This window comes from Ustilaginoidea virens, chromosome 4, assembly GCF_000687475.1.
Source record: "Ustilaginoidea virens chromosome 4, complete sequence".
Taxonomy (NCBI): Eukaryota; Fungi; Ascomycota; class Sordariomycetes; order Hypocreales; family Clavicipitaceae; genus Ustilaginoidea; species Ustilaginoidea virens.
In genome coordinates this window covers 3,107,201-3,130,954 of record NC_057319.1, presented here as the reverse complement: position 1 = coordinate 3,130,954, position 23,754 = coordinate 3,107,201, and the positions used below count along the sequence as shown (strand labels likewise).

General features: G+C 53.2%; 5 protein-coding genes across 5 annotated transcripts; 4 read left to right on the top strand and 1 right to left on the bottom strand.

Annotated features, from left to right (window-relative positions):
* Positions 1 to 2,836: 2,836 nt before the first annotated feature.
* UV8b_05308 (uncharacterized protein) lies at positions 2,837 to 5,660 on the top strand (the record flags this gene model as incomplete). Its single annotated transcript, XM_043142805.1, has 3 exons — positions 2,837 to 4,208; positions 4,270 to 4,924; positions 5,003 to 5,660. The coding sequence occupies 3 exons, from the start codon at positions 2,837 to 2,839 to the stop codon at positions 5,658 to 5,660; spliced, it is 2,685 nt and encodes an 894-aa protein (XP_042998738.1).
* An 853-nt stretch (positions 5,661 to 6,513) lies between these two features.
* On the top strand, positions 6,514 to 9,128 carry UV8b_05307 (uncharacterized protein; the record flags this gene model as incomplete). The annotated part of the gene is made up of 8 exons (XM_043142804.1): positions 6,514 to 6,553; positions 6,625 to 6,775; positions 6,852 to 6,980; positions 7,032 to 7,541; positions 7,933 to 7,955; positions 8,057 to 8,148; positions 8,481 to 8,637; positions 8,761 to 9,128. 8 exons carry the CDS (start codon positions 6,514 to 6,516, stop codon positions 9,126 to 9,128), a joined length of 1,470 nt encoding a protein of 489 aa, XP_042998737.1.
* A 2,055-nt stretch (positions 9,129 to 11,183) lies between these two features.
* UV8b_05306 (uncharacterized protein) lies at positions 11,184 to 15,379 on the bottom strand (the record flags this gene model as incomplete). Its single annotated transcript, XM_043142803.1, has 6 exons — positions 11,184 to 12,478; positions 12,534 to 13,410; positions 13,940 to 14,114; positions 14,406 to 14,848; positions 14,983 to 15,003; positions 15,137 to 15,379. 6 exons carry the CDS (start codon positions 15,377 to 15,379, stop codon positions 11,184 to 11,186), a joined length of 3,054 nt encoding a protein of 1,017 aa, XP_042998736.1.
* A 1,573-nt stretch (positions 15,380 to 16,952) lies between these two features.
* UV8b_05305 (uncharacterized protein) lies at positions 16,953 to 17,244 on the top strand (the record flags this gene model as incomplete). The annotated part of the gene is made up of 2 exons (XM_043142802.1): positions 16,953 to 17,127; positions 17,207 to 17,244. 2 exons carry the CDS (start codon positions 16,953 to 16,955, stop codon positions 17,242 to 17,244), a joined length of 213 nt encoding a protein of 70 aa, XP_042998735.1.
* A 2,560-nt stretch (positions 17,245 to 19,804) lies between these two features.
* Positions 19,805 to 23,613, top strand: UV8b_05304 (uncharacterized protein; the record flags this gene model as incomplete). The annotated part of the gene is made up of 4 exons (XM_043142801.1): positions 19,805 to 19,931; positions 20,058 to 20,070; positions 20,165 to 20,266; positions 20,382 to 23,613. The coding sequence occupies 4 exons, from the start codon at positions 19,805 to 19,807 to the stop codon at positions 23,611 to 23,613; spliced, it is 3,474 nt and encodes a 1,157-aa protein (XP_042998734.1).
* Between the last annotated feature and the right edge of the window lie 141 nt (positions 23,614 to 23,754).

The following is a 23,754-nucleotide window of genomic DNA, read 5'->3' as shown; positions in this document are numbered from 1 at the left end:
CCGTACGCCCCGAGTCCCCGTACACTGTACCCCGCACTGTATTACACTGTACAATGAATGGGCATTGATGTCGCCATGTTGCTTGCTCGAGTGGGTTCCTCTCACTTGGCTTGGTGTTGGTGAGTCAGCAGCCTGAGGGGCAGGTACCTTTGCTATGTAAGGTAGGAGACACAATCAATCTTGCATGCCCAGGTGCCAAAGCCATCACCAAGGGTCGGAAACCAAGGCTCCAAGTCCGTCTGGTTACAGTACGGAGTAGCGGCTGGGATTTTTTTCTTTTTCTTTTTCTTGCTGAAAAGATGAAAAGAAAAGGAGAAGAAGAGAGTGAGTGGCTCCCGACGCAGTCGAGTCGGACGTCGGTACAAGCAACACACACGCTGGAACAACACGACCGCGTCAGCCACAGCCGAGATCAAAAACCTTCAAACCTTCAAACCTTCGGGCCCCCAGGCTCCAGGCTCCAGCCAGGCTTGCCAGGCTTGCACCCACCACTCAGTGACTTGTTTTTACGAATCACGAATCACCCAGCCCGCTGCCGTCAACCACAGTGACCTGTGCAAGCCGACGGATGGCAGCCCACAGGTACCAAGGTACTGCTCCGTCACCCCCCCCCCCCCCCCCACCTCCTCTCCCATCATCCCCCACACCCGTCTGGTCGATGCCCCATCTCCACTCGGCATCGCGCCCGCTCAGGATCAGAGCCTGCAGAGCGCACGTCGCAAGCTGCAGTGCAGACCCTGCAAGGAAACTAAAGGCCAGGGAAATGGAAGGATGGGTGAGAGGCGCATAGGGAAGAGACGCGGGGGTTCATGTCCTCCCCTTTTCAAAAGCAACCCCAAAAAGCATATCAGAGACAGCTCCCCACCGCTGACCAACCAACCTACTGTCTGGTTGCATCCCGCCGCCCACTTGGTTTCTGATCAATTGATCAGCTTGATCCATCCGCTCGAACCCGGTGCTGCCAGCCTACTGCGCCTGCTGCTGCCGCTGCTTGCTCCAGCTTGGCCCAATCCGATCCCGCGCTGGACCACCTGCCTGCCACCTGCCTGCCTGCCACCTGCCTGCCTGCCACCTGCCTGCCACCCGCCAACCACCCGCCGAACCACCCGCCGAACCACCCGCCGAACCACCAAGCAACTTCCCCCAATACAACCACAGAAACGCATCAGTTGACCGTGCTATTTCCGCCTGGTATTCTTCTGCTATTCTTTTCCTCCCCTCCCTAGCGGCCAGTCCAACCGGCTCGCTAAATTTTCGAGTGCACTTGAAAATCTTCCAGCCCGCGCGACACCAAAATCATACTCGACCCCTTTCAAACGGCGCTGCCAGTCCCTGGTCAGAATCTCGGGGTGACTTGGGAACGCCGTCGCCGTACCCCCCCCCCCCCCCTGGAGAGCGGAATCGCACTGTTTTCCGGCTACGCCTGCTCAAGTGCCACTGGCAAAGAATCTGTTTAGGGACCTTGCACTTTGCGGAGGAAGCTCCCAGTGCCCTCGTCCGACTCTGATCCTTGCTTTAGCACAATCAGACTTTGGGCAACGTCTCCCACCTTCAAATCGAAGGGGGGAAAACAAGAAGGAGGGGAAAAAAAAAGAAAAGACGAAAAACAAGATTGAGAATCCCAGCAATTGAGACTCTTGTGCTGCTTATCTGGCTTTCTTTTGGGTCGCATCATTCTTGACGCTGGAGAGATATTCAAAGACGATTCCGAGTTGAATCCTAACCTCAAAAGGTCATCTGCCAGCTTTTCCAACGGCGTTGCGAATACTACCTCTTCGACAAGGGACCGGCATCGAATTTCAATACGGTTTACAGTCGCCATCCTTTTCTTGGGCTCGCCCGACAAGCCATCGACAAATCTCATCTCACCGTTCATCATCTTCCCGTCGCGTCTCGTTCCGTGAGCCCCGAGGCCTTCAAATACAGCTGCAATTGCCCGACTCATTCGGTGCTATCGCACGTGAATACATCGTCTCCTGCTCCTTTTGCTCCCTCGACCGTCCTATTCGACCCAACGACACCTGCTGCATTTCCGACAACCGGAGCCGCTTCGTACATTGTCTTTGTGTGGTCCTGGCATTCCCATCATGGGCGTCAAGTAGGATTTCATCATCGCAGCACCGAAACTACAATATCTCCTGCAAGCCAGTCTCATGCTGCGAATGGGCGCAGATACGTAGCAACCCAACCTCATCCCTATATCTATTCGACCATTTTCCTTGTTGTGGGCCCTGGATTAGATTTGCACCGGCTTAGATTTTTTTTTTATACCCTGCTTTGCGTCCCGTTCCTGGTTTTATCTCACGACCAAAAGATATCTTGTATTTCTTCTCCTCACCCGAGTTACTGAGATAGTCAGCTCAGCCTGAATCTGTCTTCTTTTTTGTTCAAGATAGGACGCTTCTCAACCGAACGATCCCTTGGATTAATAACCATCTACAGCTTCTTATCTGATATTAGACATTTGGAGGATTCTATTTCAACTCTATGTTTCGCATCAAGTAAGTAGTTCGTCATCACTTGTCCCCGATCCGTCGTCATTGCCTACTTGCCGTCTTCAGCAACAATGGGAGCGCACCTAGCACGGGTTCATGGGAGGAAATGGTCAATAGAGCTCCGCCAAGGAATGGGCCTCCGAGCACGTTCTTCGACGCACTGATCTTCTAACTACCTGCGTGACAGGCTTTGTCTGAATTAATTATCCAGAAAAAACACTTACGCACGACGACTTTTCTCGACGACGAATATTGTATTCCTGTTTGATCGATCTCGGCAGTATCACTCGCCTCCGTTCGTGAGCACATAAACTGCGTTTAGTGGTAGCCACAAGGACACTATGAGCTCGAATTCGTTCAAGTCAGCTACCTCGTCAAAAACTGGCCAAGGCTCGTTTGCTCCTGGAGCTCCAACCAGCCAAAGTTTGCTGTTGGAGAAAGTCAATGCCAGGACTTCGACTCCCGACTCTGAGGCCTTGGCGAGCTCGGACGACGAGGGTGAACACCGCCATGAAGCCTCTCACCCTGCGCCTTCTCAGCGTCACAAACCAGTTCGTCGCTCTTCATGGCTAAATGATACAACTCAACTCAGTCGTCCACGCAAAGAATCGTTTGCTAGCAGCTCCATGTCTCCAACAGGGTCTCACGCAAGCACGCCGTCGGCAGAAGTAGGCGGTGGACCTTGGGGCTCACATTCAGCATCGTCAGCTATTGGCCGCTCAACCAATTCATCAGCATTTGCATGGGGGACTGGTATCTGGAATGTCGAACGGAAAGATGCTTCCTCAAGACTGAGCGAGGTTCTACCATCCCCGACCTCGACTGTCCCTCCATCAGGAAGCAGCAACTCGTTCTTCGGCCCTGACTCTCTGCCCGTACAGGCCGTCTCCAGTTCCCGGGATTCCTTGTCAAACACCCAAATACCTTTTCCGATTCCTTTGCATCCAACGCCAAAAACGTACCGCTCCCAGTCGTATTCCGTCGGTCAAATGGACCCCGAGACCGCACCCACAGCTGGCATGAGTTCATCAGCCATCTTGGGGCGCGCTCGACACCCTGGCTTGCAGCACAGGCCGTCTCGTCCTAGTATGCTGAGTGAAATGGCGAACGACGGATCAATGCTTGGCAAGGTCAAGGAGGTCGAAGATGACGACGACGAGAGTGCATCTGAATCAATGCAAGGGTCTTTGCACCAAACCTCTGAATCCAAGACTATCGAAATGCTTACCCGCGAGAATGCAATGTTACGCCAGCAACAGTACAACTCCCGATTACGACCTCGTGCCTCGACCGGAGCCGGCTACCTCGGAAATGGCTACCAGACTGTCCCCGAGGAGTCGGATTATGCTGTCGATGAGTTGGACGAGGCTAACGACACCATTGATGCCCTGGGAAGGCGTACTCCTGGCCGTCGCATGAGCGAGTTTGGCGCCGGAGCCTTCCGAACTCCCCTGGGTCTGGACAACCGCAAAGCCGACAACTTGAATCTTCAGAAAGCTGCCCTTTGGTCAAGCTCCCCTGCTTTCTTTGGCGGAGATGTGTCGCAGAGCCGACGACATTCATTCGCCAACATGCCAACCCGACAAGGCTCCATCAGCTCCATGGCGGATTCAGTGTCTACCCTCGAAGCCACTGCTTTGGGAGACATACCAGCATCTCAGGTTTTCCCACCCGGATACTCTGACAGCATCGGGTTGGCAAATGCTAACAATGGTAAGTTGAGGAAATTGCACTCCCCTTATTTTGAGGCCGACATGTACTCACCCCGTTCCAGCCATGTTTTCCGCCGGGGTCTCCAGTACCATTCAATCACAATACAGCCATCTGTACGGTCCGCGCTTTGGGCTTCAGAATCAGTTCACAAACAGACCACCCTCTCCGCATCGAAACGTCTATAGCATGGCACAACCGAGACATAACCAGCTTCTTCACGTGGTGCTGTTCAAGTGCGCCAGAGCGGATGTATTCTATATTCAGGAAGGTACGGGTCTTGATGTGAAACCTGGCGATCTGGTGATAGTGGAAGCAGACCGGGGGACGGACTTGGGCACCGTTGCCAAAGATAACGTTGACTGGCAGGCAGCCAAGGAGTTGAAGGAACACTATGCTGAGGAGCACTACAAATGGCTCATGATGTATTCGCAAGGGGCAGCCGCCGCTCAAGAAGGCTCCGGTGCCGGGCTGATGGCCTCGTCCAGTGGACTGCAAGGCAGTGCAGTTGGTGGCATGGGTCCTGCGAATCAACACCATCTCCAGGAGCCGAATGCCGGAGAGCTCCGACCAAAGCTTATTAAAAGGCTGGCACAGAACCACGAGGTTCACGCTTTGCGAGACAAGGAAGGTCAGGAAGCCAAAGCAAAGCGAGTCTGCATGCAGAAGGTCAAGGAGCACGGTCTCAACATGGAAATACTGGACGCAGAGTTTCAGATGTGAGTGTGACCTTTCTTTTTTTTTCTTCTTCTTTCTTTGGACTGCTAAACCGCAGCCAACGCTAACATTTTCAAAAGGGATTGGAAGAAGCTCACCTTTTACTATTTTGCCGACTCTTACATCAACTTCAACTCCCTTGTCACCGACCTGTTCAAGATATACAAAACCAGAATTTGGATGTCCGCCATCAATCCAGCCTCTTTCGCTAGTCCGACCCTCGGTATCCAGGCTCCCAGCGGCATTGGACCTGGTGCGGTGGGAGTTGGCCGTACCTCTGGCGGTAGCAGCGGCAGCGGCAGCGGCAGCGGCACCGCTTCTGCTGGCGGAGGTAATGGTGCGGGCGGCAACGGCGACCGTCGCCAAAACCAACAAGGGCCAGAGCAGCAGCTACAAGAATTCGGACGAGGGTATCGTCCAACGTTCAGCCCGACATTTTCTGGAGACCGAAATGTGACGCCAGCATCAACCTATCCGCAAGCCAACTATGGGTATGGAGGCGGAGCATTCGGCAATACTCGCGGCACTGCATCCGCTTACGCACCCCATCTTTCTTCTTGTGTGGAAGGCTTCCAGACAGGATTTGGACAGCAAGGTGATTTCCAGCCTCTGCGTCAGCCATTCACCAATGCTCAAAACTTGCCTACCTCAACTCCGCACTCCACTGGCCTTTCGACTATTCCGTCGCAGAATGATTGGACAGCTGCATTCCAAGGCTTGTCCCTGAACACACATTGATTCTCTCCATACGTTGAATATTACTTTTTATGAGACAGCGTGTAAGAAAGGAAGGCTATAGTCGGAGAGCCCCATACCATAGTCTTCCAAGTGCCTCAATTATCTCCGAATTCGGCGTATCACCCCCTTTTTGCGGCTCATCGGAACCATTTTCTTTCGCTTAGACATGTCATATTTATCATTCTCCATTTTAGAGGTTCTCCTCGTCGCTTCCCAATTTTTTTTTTTATTTGATTGAAAACACAAAGAAAAACATTCTTCCTGCCTGTTTCTGGAGATGCTATTTGTGGCGATATTCCAATAACGCAGGGACATGGGAGAAGTTGGTAGGGGGGAAATCTTGACATCGCAAACGGAAAGACAATAGAGGGACAAATGCGTAAGTAAAGGAAAATGCGCCCTGTATCCAAATAAGCATCAAAGGAACAGGCGACTTGGTCCAGGCTGAAATCATACAAGACAGAAACCCCCTTTTTTTTCTTCTTTCTTGGACGACATTTTTTGTTAATAGTTCCATCATCTTTTACACTCTCTTCAGACTCCTGTTTTTCTTCCGCTACCATAGCTGTGGAGCATTACTTGACTTTTTTATTCGGGATTGTAGGGTTTAGAGACAAGATTAAATTAAATGACTTACGAGTATTATATAAAAATATCCACGCAAGGTGCTCTGTTGCTGCAACCTTGATGGTGCCAAGGTCGATCTGCAGTTGTCGTGCTGCCAGCTGCCAGCTGGCGGCTGCTGGCGAGGACCGTCCAGACTCCTACCGTCATCAGTGGGATTGACTTTCCACAGCCTCTCCGCAAAGTCTTGGTGTGATATGGGAATGCAGACACTAGCGACACTTTCGCAATGGCACCATTGACCAGGAAACGGAAACAAATCAGCCATGGTTGGTATTTGCTTTTCGCTTCTCGACCAAAGCTTCATTCTTGGTTGATTGGCTAACCAACTACTTTCCAGATGATGAAATCGAAGATACCGCTGTGCCCGACAGAAACCCTGATGGTTCGTGGTCGCAGCCATGCTTCCGTACCAACTCACACGAGTTCAAGAAGACTCGGACAAGGCAGTTTGGCGATGGTGATGGCACTTCATCTGTCCGGGACGCTAGGTATTCAAGATTGCGCATAAGTGGCATCACTGACTCGAAGCAATCCATCCAGTCTGACGACCGAATGTGCCTCTAGACATGCCTCCAAGCCAGTAACCACCGTGTCCTACGATGAACGAGCAACTCCCCACGAGGCCAAAGTGGCTCTGGTAGGAATGGCAGAAGGGGTCAAGAGGGCGTTGGAAACTGACGTGTTTTCCAAAAGGTCAGTGGGCCTTTTGCCAGGTTCTGCGGCAAGGTTTTGACGATTGCATAGTAGCACAAGCCAGGCTCTATCCGATATCGAGACCTTGACTCTCCTCTTCGAGTTCCCGCTGGAGGTTCACCCAGTGCTGCCTTACTGGAACATGTCTCGCCCCGACGCAGTGGATGCGCTGACCAACGACGTCTACGAACAGGCGAAATTGGCCTTGCTTGATTATCGACGGAGGGTGAGCGACTACGAACAGCTGGATGGATCGAGCAGTGACATCACATTCCCGTCTTGGATCCAGTGGGAGAAGGATAGCACCGATCTTTACGAGCTGAACAGAAGCATTATGCTTCTGTCCATCAAGATTGTCGAGCAAAACGTCATCCCGCACATGGCTGGGTCCGTCCCGGAAATGCGAGACGACGACGTGGATCAAATTGCGTGGGAGTTGCTGGACGCATGTCGACCACGAAAGGAAACGGTAACGTGGGGAAGTGTGGCGCAGGCAATACTGCAGACATTGTCTGGAATCGCGACGCTGCTGCCGAGGGGAAAAGACCTCGAAGCTCGCACGTAAGCATCGAATCATGGCACACGGCGTGAGGACCGGTTGGAGTCGGCTGGCCTTGTTATTTATGTTATGTTTCTGCTTTATCACACAGATGATCAACGAAAGTCGCCAGATTAAACTACATTAGGTACCCACTCCGTCGGAGTCTGTCCGGAGAACGTAGGTCCTTTGCGTGCTGACTCATCGCGTGGGACAGCCGATCCGTGCGGCGGACCCATCAGGGCAACTTGGGGGGGGGGGAGCAAGCTCGGAGCACACTAGTCCCGAAAGCAGACTAGCGCATCGCTTAGCCCACACAACGTTGTGTGCAATTTTCATTCAACCATGCCAGGATAATAATATTCACGTCCTTCAAACGAAACGCTTCCACCACTAAATACTAACCCGGCACAGGAATTTCCGCCTATCACTATCCGGTTTGTTTCCCTCTCCTCCCGTGCCCGCTGTCTTTTCATCGTCTGGACGCGGAATCTATCAATTATCCGTCTATTCTAACATTTGTGCGCTGCGCTTCTAGCCAAGATGGGTGCCCTCAAGTATGTCGAGGAACTTCAGAAGAAGAAGCAGTCAGATCTGATGAGCTTCCTTCTCCGAGTGCGCTGCTGGGAAGTACGTCGAAGCTGGACCTTGAAGAATTCCCATTCATGGACGAGCGAGACCGGTCGAAGCTCTACCTCGTTTCCCTCATCCCCTTCCCTACAAGGCGTCTCTGTCATGGGAAAGCTGATACATCCGAGCACCCCTTGCTGTTCCGCAAAGCTGGCAAGATGAGGAAAGGAACAAGAACAAGGTCGCGACGATGGAAGCCAACCCCCGCCAGAAGCATCTCTGGGGAAAAATAAGATGACGGGGAGAGAAAGCCGAGGCCGGGCTGGCTCATGCACGCTCGTTATTAACCTTTTTTTTTTTTTTTTTTTTTTGCTGACAAGTGCGCGATGCAGTACCGTCAACTGAACGTTATTCACCGCGCCTCTCGCCCTTCGCGCCCTGACAAGGCTCGCCGCCTGGGTTACAAGGCCAAGCAGGGCTACGTGATCTACCGAGTCCGCGTCCGCCGTGGAGGTCGCAAGCGCCCTGCCCCCAAGGGCGCCACCTACGGTACGTTTTGCCCGTCGATCGTCCCCTCGCGTGGCAGCAAGGATCCTTTTTTGCGTTTGCCTGCACCCGAGGCACAAAATCCGTATCGCGTGTGTTGCTAAAACTCGCCCCTCTGCACAACAGGCAAGCCCACCAACCAGGGTATCAACCAGCTCAAGTACCAGCGGTCTCTCAAGGCCACCGCCGAGGAGCGCGTCGGCCGCCGCTGCGCCAACCTCCGAGTCCTCAACTCGTACTGGATCAACCAGGACTCCACGTACAAGTACTACGAGGTCATCCTCGTGGACCCCCAGCACAAGGCCATCCGCATCGACCCCCGCATCAACTGGATCGTCAACCCGGTCCACAAGCACCGCGAGGCCCGCGGCCTCACCGCCACGGGCAAAAAGTCGCGCGGCCTCAACAAGGGCCACCGCTACAACAAGACCCGCGCCGGCCGCAGAAAGACCTGGCTGCGTCACAACACCACCTCCCTGTGGCGCTACCGATAAGCGTCGCGTCGCGGTGGCGGGCGTTGCTGAGAGATTGCCTGACGGGGCGTGCTTGGACGGGCTGGGCGGCGGAGCAGAACCAGAACAGGACCGCTGTGCGACGGGCAGTGACTGGTTTCATTGGGGCATTGCGTGGTTTTTGTCAAGCTTGTGCGCGTTGGAGTCGGTCCTTTGTGGCAGGGAAACCAGGGTCGGGGTTTCGGTACATGGAAGAGAAAGTCATCATCATCAACATCAACAACAACAACACAAAATCTATTGTCGTAGTTCTGCCCATTTTGAAAAGAAGATGACCCGGCTGGATGACCCGGCTGGAGTGATGACCCCAAACCAGCCGCCGTTTCCCCGCTGAACCCCGTCCTTGCAATGGGATACGCATCTCAGTTGCTAGTAGCTAATAGCTAATAGCTAATAGCTATTAGCTCCTGCCTGATATTAGATAGTTGGCCTTTGTGAGAAAATAGTGAGCATTTCTGGCGCTTAGTAGAACGCCTTGCCGTGGTTGGCCACACAGCCGCGGCCACGGGAAGTTGCACGTGGCTTCCCTGACAATTAGCTCCTTCGGACTCGGACGCCATACTCGGACGCCATACTCGGACGCTATACTCGGACGCCATACAAACCCGTACTATTGCAACAACCAGTCGTTTACTTTGATTCATTCATCAGGTGACGGGTGTTACGCAGCCAAGGTCACGGCAACGACACTGACGAGCCATGGAGAGGCATCCGCTACAGCGTACAACGTCGATCAGCAGGCCATGCAGGACTGTCAGAATGACCCACCATCACGCATGGCCAGCATCACGCATGGCCAGCAGCCAAGGGATGATGCGCAGCCCAGTGTCCCGTGCGGCTCGAGTGAATCATTTCCAGAAATACAAGGTGGATAATACAAAGGAAGAGGAGGCAGGGGGGGGGGGGCAAACATGTACTGGTCTGGTCAGTGGATGCCGCTATGCAGAAAGCAACTGGCGATTCCTCGCGCGATGGCAACGTATCAAGCGCCAAAGTCTTCTAAACTGGTGTTACTGAAGTAGTCTCTGGAGATCATACAAGGATTGTGCATAACAAAACAAAGCAAAATCTTCAAATCATTTCACGGCTCATATCCATCCGTCCCCTAATCGTTTCCCCTTTCCGCGTCTCCAATACGACCCATATACAGACCTGGAATTTCAATAACGTGGGGAAGAAACCGTCCCTATCCGACCAAGGAGGATACTGAAGCCATTAGACGGCTCTGAGGTGTCCGTCAATGGCAGACAGCACCGCACCGTCTCCCTGGCCAGGGAACACACAAAGTAACCAATCAGGCATGAGTGAAATGAAATATCGTCAAGAATCAGTCGGGTAAGGATGAAGAAAGGGCAGGAGGGACTTGCGCGAACAGGCAAAAAATGGGAAACAAAAAGCAATAAGTGAGAGGCTTGAAAAAACAGACTGCAAAGAACCGGGGAAACTCGTCGGCATAGATCATGTGAGTCGATAGCCCTCCTGCGTATCCGCCATCAGCAGAACACATCCCAACAAGGTGACATCTGCGTTTTCCCAACGGTCAGTGTGAAACGGTCGACCGATCGGCAAGGTCGATCTCGTTTCCTCTTTCGTTCGGCTTTCTTTCTTTCTTCTTTTCTTCTTCTTCTTTTTTTTTCTTCCCCATGCGTAACTCCGTTCCTGGATATTATACACACAAAGCACCGTCAGATGTGCTGTGCAGATCAGAACTGAGGGACTGAGCTAGTAATGCAATGGCGCTCCCATGGTGCACAAATGGCAATCGAACATTGGCGCAAAATGTAAAAGTGGTCGTCGTGAAGTCATTGCAGTGTCGTAACCGTGCTGTATGAAAGGTCGCATGTCCCTGGAGACACGAACCAAGCAGAACTTTTGGTAGGGCATGTTGATACAAGTGGCTCGTCGTGTATAGGCGGCAATGCAATAGTGAGAAAAGAAAAGGAGATGGAAAAAATCTTTTTTTTTTTTTTTTACACCCAGCGCGTCTCACCACCTGCACCCGGGGTTGGAGTTTGAAGAATGCGCAATGTAGTGAAACTAGCTGGTGAAACTAGCTGGCGCCCGTGGGCTGAACTGAGAGTGTTGTTGGCTTTGAGGCTGGGAAACAGGGGTCACTCCCGAAGGGGGAGGAGGCACTGTCAGAACGGCACTGCTGGGATACGAGGGCACACTCTGTCGCGCGGTTTGGCTCGATACTGCAACACCGATGCCTCCATTTCCGACGCCGTTGGTGGCCAGCACTGGCGCACTTCCAGACATGCCACGACTGTGGCCCTGGCGTAGGGGGATCTGACCTTGCGTGTTGTCGGCAGGAGTAGCTTGGCCGCTGGAGGCCGCGCTTCCGCGGTTGTCATAGGCCGAGACTTTGGCCTGAATGCGGCGGCCATAAGGCGTCGTGCGGATTTGCGGCAAAATGGGGCGGATGCCTTCAACCAATCGATACTTCTGATGCGGTGTAGCGAACTCGAGAGCGGTTTGAATAACGTAGTTGGCAAACGAATCCCGAAGCAGGCGTTCCATTTCCTGCGGTGCAAGCAGCTCCTCAACAATCATGTCCTTGGACTGCGCCTGGGAGCACCTGAGACACTTCTCAATAACGTTGGAGCTGAACTTGTGGCGCGAGAGTTGGCTGATGCAGCCTTGAAACGTGGCAACCACGGGCTCGGTGAAGCTCGGCTCGTTGAGGTCAATGATGTACTGCACAACATAGTTGCCGAACGGGTCCTGCACGAGAATTCGAGCGTGTTCCGTGATTCGTTGAACAAGCCACGGCTTCTGCTCGCCCGAAGCATGGTCGATGCAGCGCTGCAAGACGCAGCAACCGTGCCTGTGAGTCCCTACCTCGACGCAGTTGTTACCAACCGCGTCGAAAATGAACTGAGCATCGAGCGGCGTGAGCTTGTTCAGGCACTTTTGGATGACGTGGTTGCCGTTCAAATCCTGAATGAGTTCGACGACGCGGAAACGAAGCGCCTCGATAATAAGATGCACTTGCTGGGGAGTGCCAACGTATTCAATCATCTTCTGCAGCGCTCGGGTTCCATGCTGGTTGAGCGCGATCCGAACCATGTCCTGGGATGCGTTCTGGATCAAAACCGTCCGTTCATCGTCATTGCAGAACTCGAGGAGCTTTTGGCACAAATAATTACCAAAGGGATCCGTCATGAGCTCAATGACATGCTGATTGGTCTCGAGCCATATCATGTGCACCTGATCGGCGTGGCGTTCCTCCAGCTTCTTCTGGAGATAGCGACAACCGTGCTGATCCTTACACAAGTCATAAATCTGTCCGCGGAAGGATTCCAGCGGCATATTCTGGAACCGAGACATGGCTTGGAGCCTCAGTTAGTTAACAATCATGGCCGCTCGTTGCAAGCTGGCTCATACCTTCATTATCGAGCTGGCGTCGATGCTGCATGACACGAGCTTGGCTGTCTCTCGACTGTCCGCCGCCTTGGGCATAGGGCGCTGGGCCATAACCAGTGTAATTCTGAGCGGGAAACATGTTGCCACCATTGGCGCCATTCATACTCATATGTTGCAGCCCGGCAGTGAGCATGGGAATGCCATAGTTTCCGTTCGCGCTAGCTGAGTGGGGAGCATAGCCGTTGGATGAGTAGAAGTTGTTGAAGGAATGGGTTGGAGCTGTCGCGGTCGCGCCAGACACTACGGCAGCTGAGCTGACCTGAGCTGCGCTCGTAAGGCTTGGTCCAAACGGCGCCGCGCTTGCTTGAAGAGCGGACTGGATGGATTGAAAGCCATTTGCTTGATCGCGACCAGCATTCATGCTCATGTTGCTGCTGTCGCTAGATAGTTCCCGGGTATGGCGCGTGGGCATTGCACCGGCAGGAATTCGACCCATATGAGCGTTGTGGTTGTGGAAATGTTGCTGTGCATGATTGTTGGCGTTTCCGGATAAAATGGCCGAACCAGACGGGCTCTTAACCGTCGGCACGTCGTTGGCGGAGAAGGAGCTTTGGAGACGGGGAGGCGAGGCCATGTGGCTGTTCTGAGGAGACATGGTCACCGAAGATGGCTCTACCGAACCCTCGGAAATGTATTTCAGGTCAAGCGAATGGCGTAGAGACTGGGGTCGGCTGCTGCCAAGGTTCGTGACCTCGGTTGATTGGGTAGAGGAAAGCCCGTTGATGGCGGATAAGCTCTGCTGGTGTCGGTGACGATTAATACGATTCCAACCGCTGGATTTCTCGGGATTAGGTGATGGAGACAGCGCAAGATCAAGTGCCGCGGAGGACGCAGAAAGCTGAAAACAGCGCCCAATGTCAGAAAGCAATGCAGAAGGGGGAGGAAGAGCAACGAGGCAAGGACCAAAGAAAAGACGACTGTAAAAATGAAGACAAAGCCCGGCAAATCGACGAGCAGTTTGAGTATGCTTCGAAGCGGGCGGACACAACAAAGCAGCAAGCGCAGGTGGTGGATTGCAGTGAAGAAGCTGGTGAATGCTGGCAAGAACTTGGCGACAAGCGAGAGCACATGATGCGACTGGAGCTTTGAGATTGGGCCAATGCCTGGGCATGAAGCGGCAAGCCGGCTTGCAACTGCATCTATCACGGCCACCAGCTGCCGGCCAGTCGTCAACTGCCAGCTTGCCAGCTTGCCAGCTTACCAGCCGTTCATTGTCTCGGAATCATGACACGCGGGCTTGCTGGGCCGTTTGTATTGTTCATATTGACATATTCCAGTTCTTGCATCATATCAAGCTGGGGCCCACAAAGCAGTGGCATTGTCGCCTCGTCCCAGTGCACACGTAATGGAATTGTTTTGTTACTCACCATTTGGTCTTCGCGACGAACAAGGGTGGGGAAGCTCTCGTCCGGTGTTCGCCCACGAGGCAGAGAGTTGGGCTCGTCGTCACCAAACAAGAAACGTGTGGTATTGGTTTGGTCCAAATTCATGTCGTACAATCCGTTTCTCGACCTGGTAACCGGCATGGAATATCGATTCAGTCTGTAAAGGTGATTTTGATCAGCCAGGCACAGAGCATTCATCATAGAAAACTTGACATCAGTTTCAGTCTTGATCAAGGCAACTTGAAGATGGCTGCTGTTGCCAGTCGACATTCAACAACTCTTGAGGTCTCTGGCAGCTTGACCACAACGGGCCGTCCGACCCTGTTATGCAGGTTTCTTCAACAACAAGCGAGACAACGGAAACCACCTTGGGAGAGAAGAAGAAATTGTGAAGCAACGATTCATCACACGGACCGACAACAATTCATACAATAAGCAGGTTACGTACGCATTGGTAGACCTATGACTGGTTGGGTCTTGCCGCACTGCCTCTTCCTTATCCTCGTCATCGCTGTTGCGGCGAGTATTTGGGTCGGATCGTGAAGGCACCGCTCTGTCGTCATATCCGTACCGAGACTGAAGCAAGCCAGATGGTGGAGATGTCAATTGGGAACCAGACCGAGCAGGACGGTTGAATCCAGGTGGGGATGCTAGACTTGATGTGGAGTAACGATTCGGTCGGGAGAAGATGGAGGGAAACCCTGTCGGATTGTCTCGATACTCTGGAGGAGTGGTTGGTTCTGACTGATGGCCAGCAATCCTGATTTCCTCTTCCATTTGCGCAAGTTCCTGAGCCTCCCGCCGCTGCTGCTGGTCAAGCCTTTGCATCTCCAGCTCGAACCGTCGTCTTTGTTCTCTTATTCTTTCGTATTCGAGCTTCTTCTGCTCAATCTGAGGACAGGTTTTAGCGTCTGGTCGGTCCGAGTTATTGCACACCAAGGGAGAAGCAACATTGACGGCACCGGGAGAACAAGTTTCCTTGGGTCACATTGGCGACCGCCATTCATTCTGCGGGCAATACGTACCAGCTGCACTTTATGCATGGCCTGTGTAAAAGCAGAGTCAGCCAAACCCGTTCGATATCGAGGACACCTGGAGACAAGAAAAAAGAAAGAAAGAAAGAAAAAATAGCAGTGAAGGGAGGAGGGACCGTCAAGGCATGGTATGGGTGGCTCTCACATTCACATTGTGGTATTCCGGGTTCGAATCCAGCCCCAGACCACGCGGAGGAGACGGCAGTGTCGTTATTGAAGACAAGGTAGGTACTCTCCCTGAGTCGGTCGTGAACCTGCGTGGCATAGTCGTGCGAAGATCGTGCGTGTTCTGCTGAGAGACACGGCCATCATTGCGAGGAGGCGACATGAAGGATGCCATCGGGGTCTCATTCCGAGACTGCTGCGGGCGGTAGCGCAGGTCATCCATGCTGGGCGGAAAGCGGAGGGCACTTGCACGCCGAATTGGCCGATGGAAATCTATGCTTACACAACTGCAGACATGGAAAGGAAGCAAGAACGGTCAGCCCGTGGAGCGAGCAACAGAAGCCAGACGGATTTTGAAAGAAGGGACGTTGGGGAGGCGGGGCGGGTTAGGGTGGACGGTGTGCAATCACCGCAGGTCTGCTCAATTGTCTTCCACAGCAGCGCCAAGTCAGTGTGTATTTGCTCCGTCTCGTGGTATGGGGTATGGGGGCCATAACCACTTCAGACAAGACAGGGGCAGTGATGGACATGCTGAAAGGGCCCAGTTTGGGTGCTGCCTTGAAGGCGGTGGTTGGTCTTGGTCCGCACAAAGTTCTCCTCGTACCCACTAGCTAAGTCGTCCCCGAGGGATGGCTGGGCTGTCTTGACAGAATCACACAAACAGGCCTCATCCAGAGTGACTAGTATGCACTAACCAAGGTGGAAAATCAGATATATGCATGAGGAACCGCCGACAGCCTGTCAACGAGATACTTTGCCTTGTTTGACGGGAGCTTAAAGTGATCTGTTGATAGATAAATAACCATCAACTCGATAAAGATAGGGGAGGGCTCTTGACCTAGGCCGTCGTGTGGTGAGGAGGATATGCTCAGGGAAGGCTAGACAGGTGAATCTGAAGAACAAGAAAAAAAAAAAAAAGGGGGGGAATATTCCCTTAACAGGTAGGTACGTCTTGCTACCCCTTGTATTCATATTTACTTTCTAGTTTCTCTCTTATTCTCAAGGGGCTGCTTAGAACAAAGTACTCGTTTCTGAATCAAGCCCTTGAATAAGGCGGCGGAAGCTAAGTCAAGTCGAGTTCACCTTGTAAGAGCGCTAATAAGTCTGCGGCTCTCAATTACAAGTTTCAGATTCGATAAAAGTCCATCTTTGGCCGGGAAAAAAAAAAAAAAAGAAGCGTTAGGCAGACTCGGCAATTGCCGAGCCCTGCACAATGCCCAAATTCGAAAGAAAAGTAGAGAACAGAGGATGATTTGCAGATTAAGTGCGAAATTGAACAAGCGAAGATGCATGTGCCAGCGAATGGATCGTTAGGCCTCGGGAGAAGCCCCCTCCTGCAAAGGGGAAGAAAAGGCATCACGACTTCAACGAAGGTGCCGGGGTGCCAGGATGCCCAGGGTCGTGCCGCCACCAAGCTCTGTCTCTGAGCAGCCACAAGCCCACGGACGGAAATCCGTCGACACTAAAATAGGCTTACGGAGCTACGAGGGTCGGGGATGGAAGAGGGAAGAGGGGTACGGAGTACAGTCTGATGCCTTTTCCGCGCGTCGTGAGGTCTCTCTGCTGGGTGAGGAGATTCTGGAGTCTGGGCATAACTGCACACCTACTACGAGGTAGGGTTCATCCATCTCCTTTCCGCACTGGCCTCCCTAGGTTTCGTCCATGTCGCCAGAGCCAAAGTCCGGTTAGGGAAGTCTCTTTGTTGAAAATTTTGAAGGTAGGTCTTCTATCATTGTTTCTTTCCTTTTGCTTCTGAAGCACGGCGTCGGAGTGGCATTAGGTAGGGGATCGGTCAGATGTCTGTTAGTAACCTTGCCTGGCAGACTGCGGATTGTGCGACCGAGGTGATTTGTCATTTGCAGTTCGTTTTACGGTACGGAGCACATACATACAGTACAGAGTTTACTTGCCGTAATTTAGGGAGTTGCATCGATGCCGTGGGCCGGCCTATAGGGACGGACAAGTGTTACAGTAGGTAGTCAACCATCTCATGTCCTAAAAAAGTCACCCGTTCTGTTTTTTGGCCTCGGGTTCTAACCACTTTTGACAGATCATCACATCACCACATCACCGCAGTCTGTCAACTGAGCCTAGAAACCGAGAGAGAGCTTCTTGATCGTGCCCATGTGCTGCATCTTGTTCTATTGCTCGCTCGGTGAGACTGTGTGGATTTTGTTCGGGTACCTTTCTCGGAGGTTGAATTTGATATGGGTGATTTCTTGTCTCCAATACAAACTTTCCACCGCCACGTGTGTTGCTAATTTGAAGGCATGAGCAGAGCAGATACTGTAACCCTTTCTTTCTTCGCCATACGTCTTGGCTCTGCATGACAGAGATTCGCAATTACCTTGTACATGTGGAGTAAGAGCGAGATCTGGCAAGACATAGGAGGGTCCAAACCCTTGCTTCCATCCTGGGCCGAACGGGCTTTCTTTGACTTTACTACGACACGGCTGCACGACTGCACGACTGCAACGACTGCACGACTGCACGACTGCAGCCACCTACCGAGTTAGTACCTACCTTGTATCCCCTGCTAACTGACCAAGTAGATTGACGCATCAATGTTAGCCAGAGTCCCCAGAGTCCCAGACTAGCCAGCCCACCGGGAGGATGGTTGGAAGCCAGATGGAGGAGGATTCACCTGCATTTCCCAAAACAGCTCCGCCGAAAGAAACTCTATCCGAAAGTCCCCGGCGCTTGCCGCTACCTCGGCGCTTGCGGTCCTCCCCTCCTTTTGAGGTGAGGCAATGTGACGTTTGCGCAGGCCGTCGTACACTTTGCTGGGGCTTTTTGCCGTTGGATAAAGGAGCGAACCAGCCCGCCAACGACTTTGACGCCCGAAGAAGAACTTTACGAGGCAGGCACCTACCACTTGTACGGAGTAAAACGCATCGAGACGTTATCATGGCACCCAAACCCAATGTCGCACAGGCACAGGCACAGGCACAGGCACAGGCACTGGCCCTGCACTTGGCACTCGGATCCTCGTCCAGCCAGCTCCAAGGCCACTTTGTCATGCGGCGGGGGAAAGAAAAAAAAACCTCGCATCTGTTCCTGCACGTCCCCCCTACAAGCTGATGTTCACGCTGCATTGGTGTACACGGTGGGTAGGGCAAGGGTTTATTTAGCCTACGGAGTACGGACTACCGCAAACTTCAAAGCTGCCCGCCCGCCTCCAAGGTACGGATGTACTCGGGACTCAGTACCTACAGTACTCCGTACCTCTTATCCGGTCCAATTCTCTCGAGTTGTTTGCGACGCCACTCGCGGCCACGTGAAAGCCTTGAGCAGATGGCACACGGCAACAGGGGCTAACGGGGCGTGATTTTTCATCCCAGCCTGGTACAATTTAGCTCCCGTGCCGTCCCATGACATTCACCGACATTTTGGAAACGGGCTCGCTTGATCTGGTCAATTGTCGAAATTCGGCTTAGCCCATGCGTGTGTGGGGACTTGGGTGTGGGGCCGGACGCCTTACTCTGCACACCAGACACAACATTTGTGATGTTTCATCGAGTTTCCAAGCCGCGAGCACTTGAGCAGCAGTTGGCAGTTGGCAGTTGGCAGTTGGCAGTTGAGCACCCAAGCTCCATCTTTGGCACCAATCGATCCTCATGTCATCACCTAGATCAGCAAAATCGCCCTGCGTGTAAGCTCCTAAACGAGCGAGCTGCTGGCAGCTTTGGTCTTGATCATGACTGGATAGTACCAGACATCCATCCAAGGTGCTCACTGCTGGCGTTGGGTGCCGGGTACCTGGTACATAAGCAGGTAGCAGAAGGGAGGTACGTAGGTAGGTACCTTCAATAGGTACTCCGTACCTACCCTTTATCCGCTAGCGTCAACTCCCCCAAACACCAACAAACACCAACAAGCACCAACAAGCACCAACAAGGGCCTGGTCTGGAAAAGCTCACAACAAGCCCTTTGTGGTTTTGGACCTCGACGCTTCCGCTGAACCCCCTCGTCTTTCATTCTCCTCTGAACCCCCCCTCCGAGGCTGGTCATTCATTCAGTGTCAAGTTTAAAACGTCTGTTGCATTGTCGCTCGGCCCGGGATCTCGGGGCGTAGGGGATCCAAGGATCGATCGATCCATTGTCGGAGGGAGGTACATAGACAAATGCTTGCTCTACTTGCAAAAGCGCCCCAAAGTTCACATGCGTGAATAAGAGACTCTTTCTTGACGGACGCAAAAGACTAGCGTACTGGGCTCTCGAGCCGATGGCAGCAGCAAGAAATTCAACTTTGGGGGGTTTTTTTTTTTTGTTTTTTTTTTCTCCCTTTTTTTTTTTTTTATTGTCCGTGTACAGAGTGTTTCCGAGTTACGGAGTACTCCAGTCGTCCCCCACCATTCACCCCATTGTACATACTCCAGTCAGTAGGAGTAAATCGTTTCCGGTTTGCCTTTGGCGGGGCTGGAATTTTCTCGCGCGAGGCTACATCTGGCGCCCCCGTCTCGACAAGCCGCGAGCCGAAAACAAATAAAAATTGAAGAAAATAAGAATAAAAAATAAAACAAAAGAAGAAGAAGGAGAAGAAGAAGAAGAAGAAGAAGAAGAGGGAGAGGAGCAGAGCCAACGCAGAAAAGGCCGTCAAAAAGCACCGACCGAGCCCGTAAATGATTCCTCTTCGGTAACAATCACGATGCCGCCGGTGGACGATGGGTTCGAAGCCCTTCTGGAGCCCTTTTACAACGGCAAGAAGCTCACGGATCCGGTCAACACCAAGGACGACAAATTCCAGCTTCTGCCCGCGTTTCTCAAAGTCAAAGGTCAGTCGCAGCCCCTTTGGTCCGTGTTTGTTTGCGGTTCTTTGCCTTGCTTTGCTTTGCTTTGTCAAGTCGCTGCCTCCTCTGTGTCCAGGCTTGATACTGACGCATACCTACCTACCTGTCAAGGCCTCGTCAAACAGTATGTGCATCGGAACCAAACGCCGGCTGTATCCAACATGACAGCGGCCGTGCGAATTTCATGCCGGGCTTGCTGATTTCTCACAACTTGACAGGCACATCGACTCGTACAACTTCTTTGTCGAACAAGAGATCAAGGACATCGTCCGCGCCAATCGCATGGTCCGAAGCGACGTCGACAGCAACTTTTGGCTAGAGTAAAGTGCCCCCCCCCCCCCCCCCCCCCCCCAAAACCCGTTTCCCTTTCTTCACCCCATCGTTGTAGCTCATCTGGAGCGCCGTCCCGTCGGCACGCTAACTCGCTCCTTGCAGGTTCACAGACATTCGCGTCGATCGCCCTCGTCGTCAGGACCACAACGATGCCAAATCCCGGAGCCCAGTCACTCCCATGGAGTGTAGGCTTCGAGACATGACCTACGCCGCCCCCATCGTGGTGGATATCCAGTACATCAGGGACAAGCAAAAGATTATTCGCAAAAACGTGCCCCTCGGACGAATGCCCGTCATGTTGAAAAGCTCAAAGTGTCGGTTGGGCGGTGCCAATAACGCGCAGATGGAAGCCATGAACGAGTGCCCGCTCGACCCCGGCGGCTACTTCATCATCAACGGCACGGAAAAGGTCATTCTGATCCAGGAGCAGTTGAGCAAGAATCGTGTCATTGTCGAAGCCGACGAGAAGAACAACGTCATCTCCGCCTCCGTCACCAGCTCCACCCACGAGCGCAAGTCCAAGACGTACGTTACCCTCAAAAAGGACAGAATCGTCATGACGCACAATGTCTTGGTCGAGGGCATTCCCATCGTCATCATACTCAAGGCCTTGGGGGGCCTGTCCGACTACGAAATCATGCAGCTCGTGGCCGGGTCGGATGGGAGATATCAGGACGAGTTTGTCATCAACTTTGACGAGGCCACGCGAGCAGCCGTCTTTACCCAGCACCAGGCTTTGGAATACATTGGCTCAAGGGTAAAGATGGGTTCGCGAAGGGCCATGTTTGGCCCCCAGCTCCGTCGCAACAATGTTGAAGAAGGCCTGGATGCCCTGGCCAACCTGGTCATTGCCCACGTGCCCATCGAGGGCCTCGACTTTTACCCCAAGGCCATCTACGTTGCCATGATGACCAGGCGAGTCCTGATGGCGTCGAAAAACCCCAAGCTGGTCGACGACAGGGATTTCGTCGGAAACAAGCGACTTGAGCTGGCCGGACAGTTGCTATCGCTCCTATTCGAAGACTTGTTCAAGAGATTCATCGTCGAGGTTAAGATGTCCATTGACAAATTCCTCAAAAAAAACAACCGAGCCGTACCCCTTGACGCCGTCCACATGATCAGCAACCATGCAAACAACATCGGCATGGGCATCAACCGGGCCATCCAGACCGGCAACTGGAGCGTGAAGCGGTTCAACATGAACAGGGCCGGCGTCACGCATGTACTCAGCCGACTGAGCTACATCAGCGCTTTAGGAATGATGACTCGAATCAGCTCGCAGTTCGAGAAGACGCGCAAGGTCTCCGGTCCTCGTGCGCTCCAGCCGTCGCAATGGGGCATGCTCTGCACTTCGGATACCCCCGAGGGCGAAGCCTGCGGCTTGGTCAAAAACCTGGCCCTCATGACGCACATTACCACCAATGTCGACGAGGAACCCGTCAAGAGGTGGGTCTTCTCCCTGGACACTGGCGTTGAGCCCATCAGAAACTTCTCCGGTGCCGAGATGCATCGTGAGACGTCGTACGTCATCCACGTCAACGGCACGCCATTTGCTCTGACGAGATACCCAAAGAGATTTGCCTCGCGATTTCGCACCATGCGTCGAAGGGGCTGGATCTCCCCGTTTGTCAGCATCAACCTCAACACTCACTTCAACGCTGTTCACATCGCGACAGACGAGGGCCGCATTTGCCGACCGTACATCATTGTCAAGAACGGCAAGCAGAAGCTCAAGGACGAGCATCTCCGCCTCTTGCAGCTGGGCAAGGCTTCCTTTGACGACTTCTTGACAAGAGGAGTGGTCGAATACCTGGACGTCAACGAGGAGCAGGATGCCCTCGTCACCCTCTACGAAAAGGACATTACGCAGAGCACCACACACCTGGAGATTGAGCCCTTCACCATCTTGGGTGCCGTGGCTGGCGTGATTCCGTTCCCGCATCACAACCAATCTCCCAGAAACACCTATCAATGTGCCATGGGTAAGCAAGCCATTGGGGCCATTGCCTATAATCAGTTCAACAGAATCGACACCTTGCTCTACACGTTGGTGTACCCGCAGCGGCCGATGGTCATTTCCAAGACTATCCAGCTGGTACATTACGACAAGCTTCCGGCCGGTCACAATGCCACGGTGGTGGTCATGTCATACTCGGGATACGATATCGAGGACGCGCTCGTTCTGAACAAGGCCTCGATCGACAGAGGCTTCGGCCGCTGCCAGGTGTTCCGCAAGTACACCACGGAGCTGCAAAAGTATCCAAACGGCAGGAGGGAGCGCATTGGGGATCCCGTCAACCAGGTCAGCGACGGCACAACGCGCCGCGAGGAGAAGTACGAGGCCCTGGACGACGACGGTTTGGCCACTGTGGGCTATCGCGTCAAGCAGGGAGAGGTCATGGTGAAGAAGGAGACACCTCTTGACCTGACAACCACCGGCATCGGCCTTGATCGGGGCCCAAGCGAGTACCGCGACTCTGCCGTGTCGTACCGCATTGCCGACCCCGCTTACATCGACAAGGTCATGATTTCCCAGACGGAAAAGGACACCACCGTCATCAAGGTGCAGACCAGGCAGACCCGTCGGCCGGAGCTGGGAGACAAGTTTTCGTCTCGCCACGGCCAAAAGGGCGTCGTGGGCATCATCGTGGACCAAGAAGACATGCCGTTTGCCGACAACGGGCTGTGTCCAGACATCATCATGAACCCTCACGGCTTCCCTTCTCGAATGACAGTGGGTAAGCTGCTGGAATGCTTGACGGGCAAAGCATCCATCATTGACGGTCGTCCTGACTACGGTTTCGGAGACGCCTTCCGACCCCACCCGGTCAAGGACATGAGCCAAGTCTTGATCGACTACGGCTTCTCCTGGCAAGGCAAGGATTACTTCACGTCAGGTCTGACGGGCGAGCCCCTGGAGGCGTACATCTTTAACGGTCCCATCTACTACCAGCGCCTGAAGCACATGGTCCAGGACAAGATGCATTCCCGCTCCCGTGGACCCAGGGCCATTCTCACGCGGCAACCGACCGAGGGTCGGTCTCGAGACGGCGGGCTGCGTCTCGGGGAAATGGAGCGTGACTGCCTCATTGCCTACGGCGCGTCGCAGCTTCTCCTGGAGCGTCTCATGCTGAGCTCGGACGGGGTCAGCCTGGATATCTGCCAGCAGTGCGGTTTGTTCGGGTACAAGGGCTATTGCAACACTTGCAAGAGCACGAGGCAGGTGACGCAGATGCAGATGCCGTACGCGGCCAAGCTTCTCGTGCAGGAATTGATCAGCATGAATGTTGGTGTGCGTCTTCAGCTGGAAGACGAGTTTCCTCATCCTCGTTAGGCACGAAGGAAGCAGCTGGCATGTAAATAGTGATTCTTTCTTTCTTTTTTTTTTTTTTTTCCCTTCTTTTCTTTCTTCTCACTCTTTTCTTTTCTGTACTACAATGTAGCACGGGCAGCTGGGATGGGATATTTGAAATAT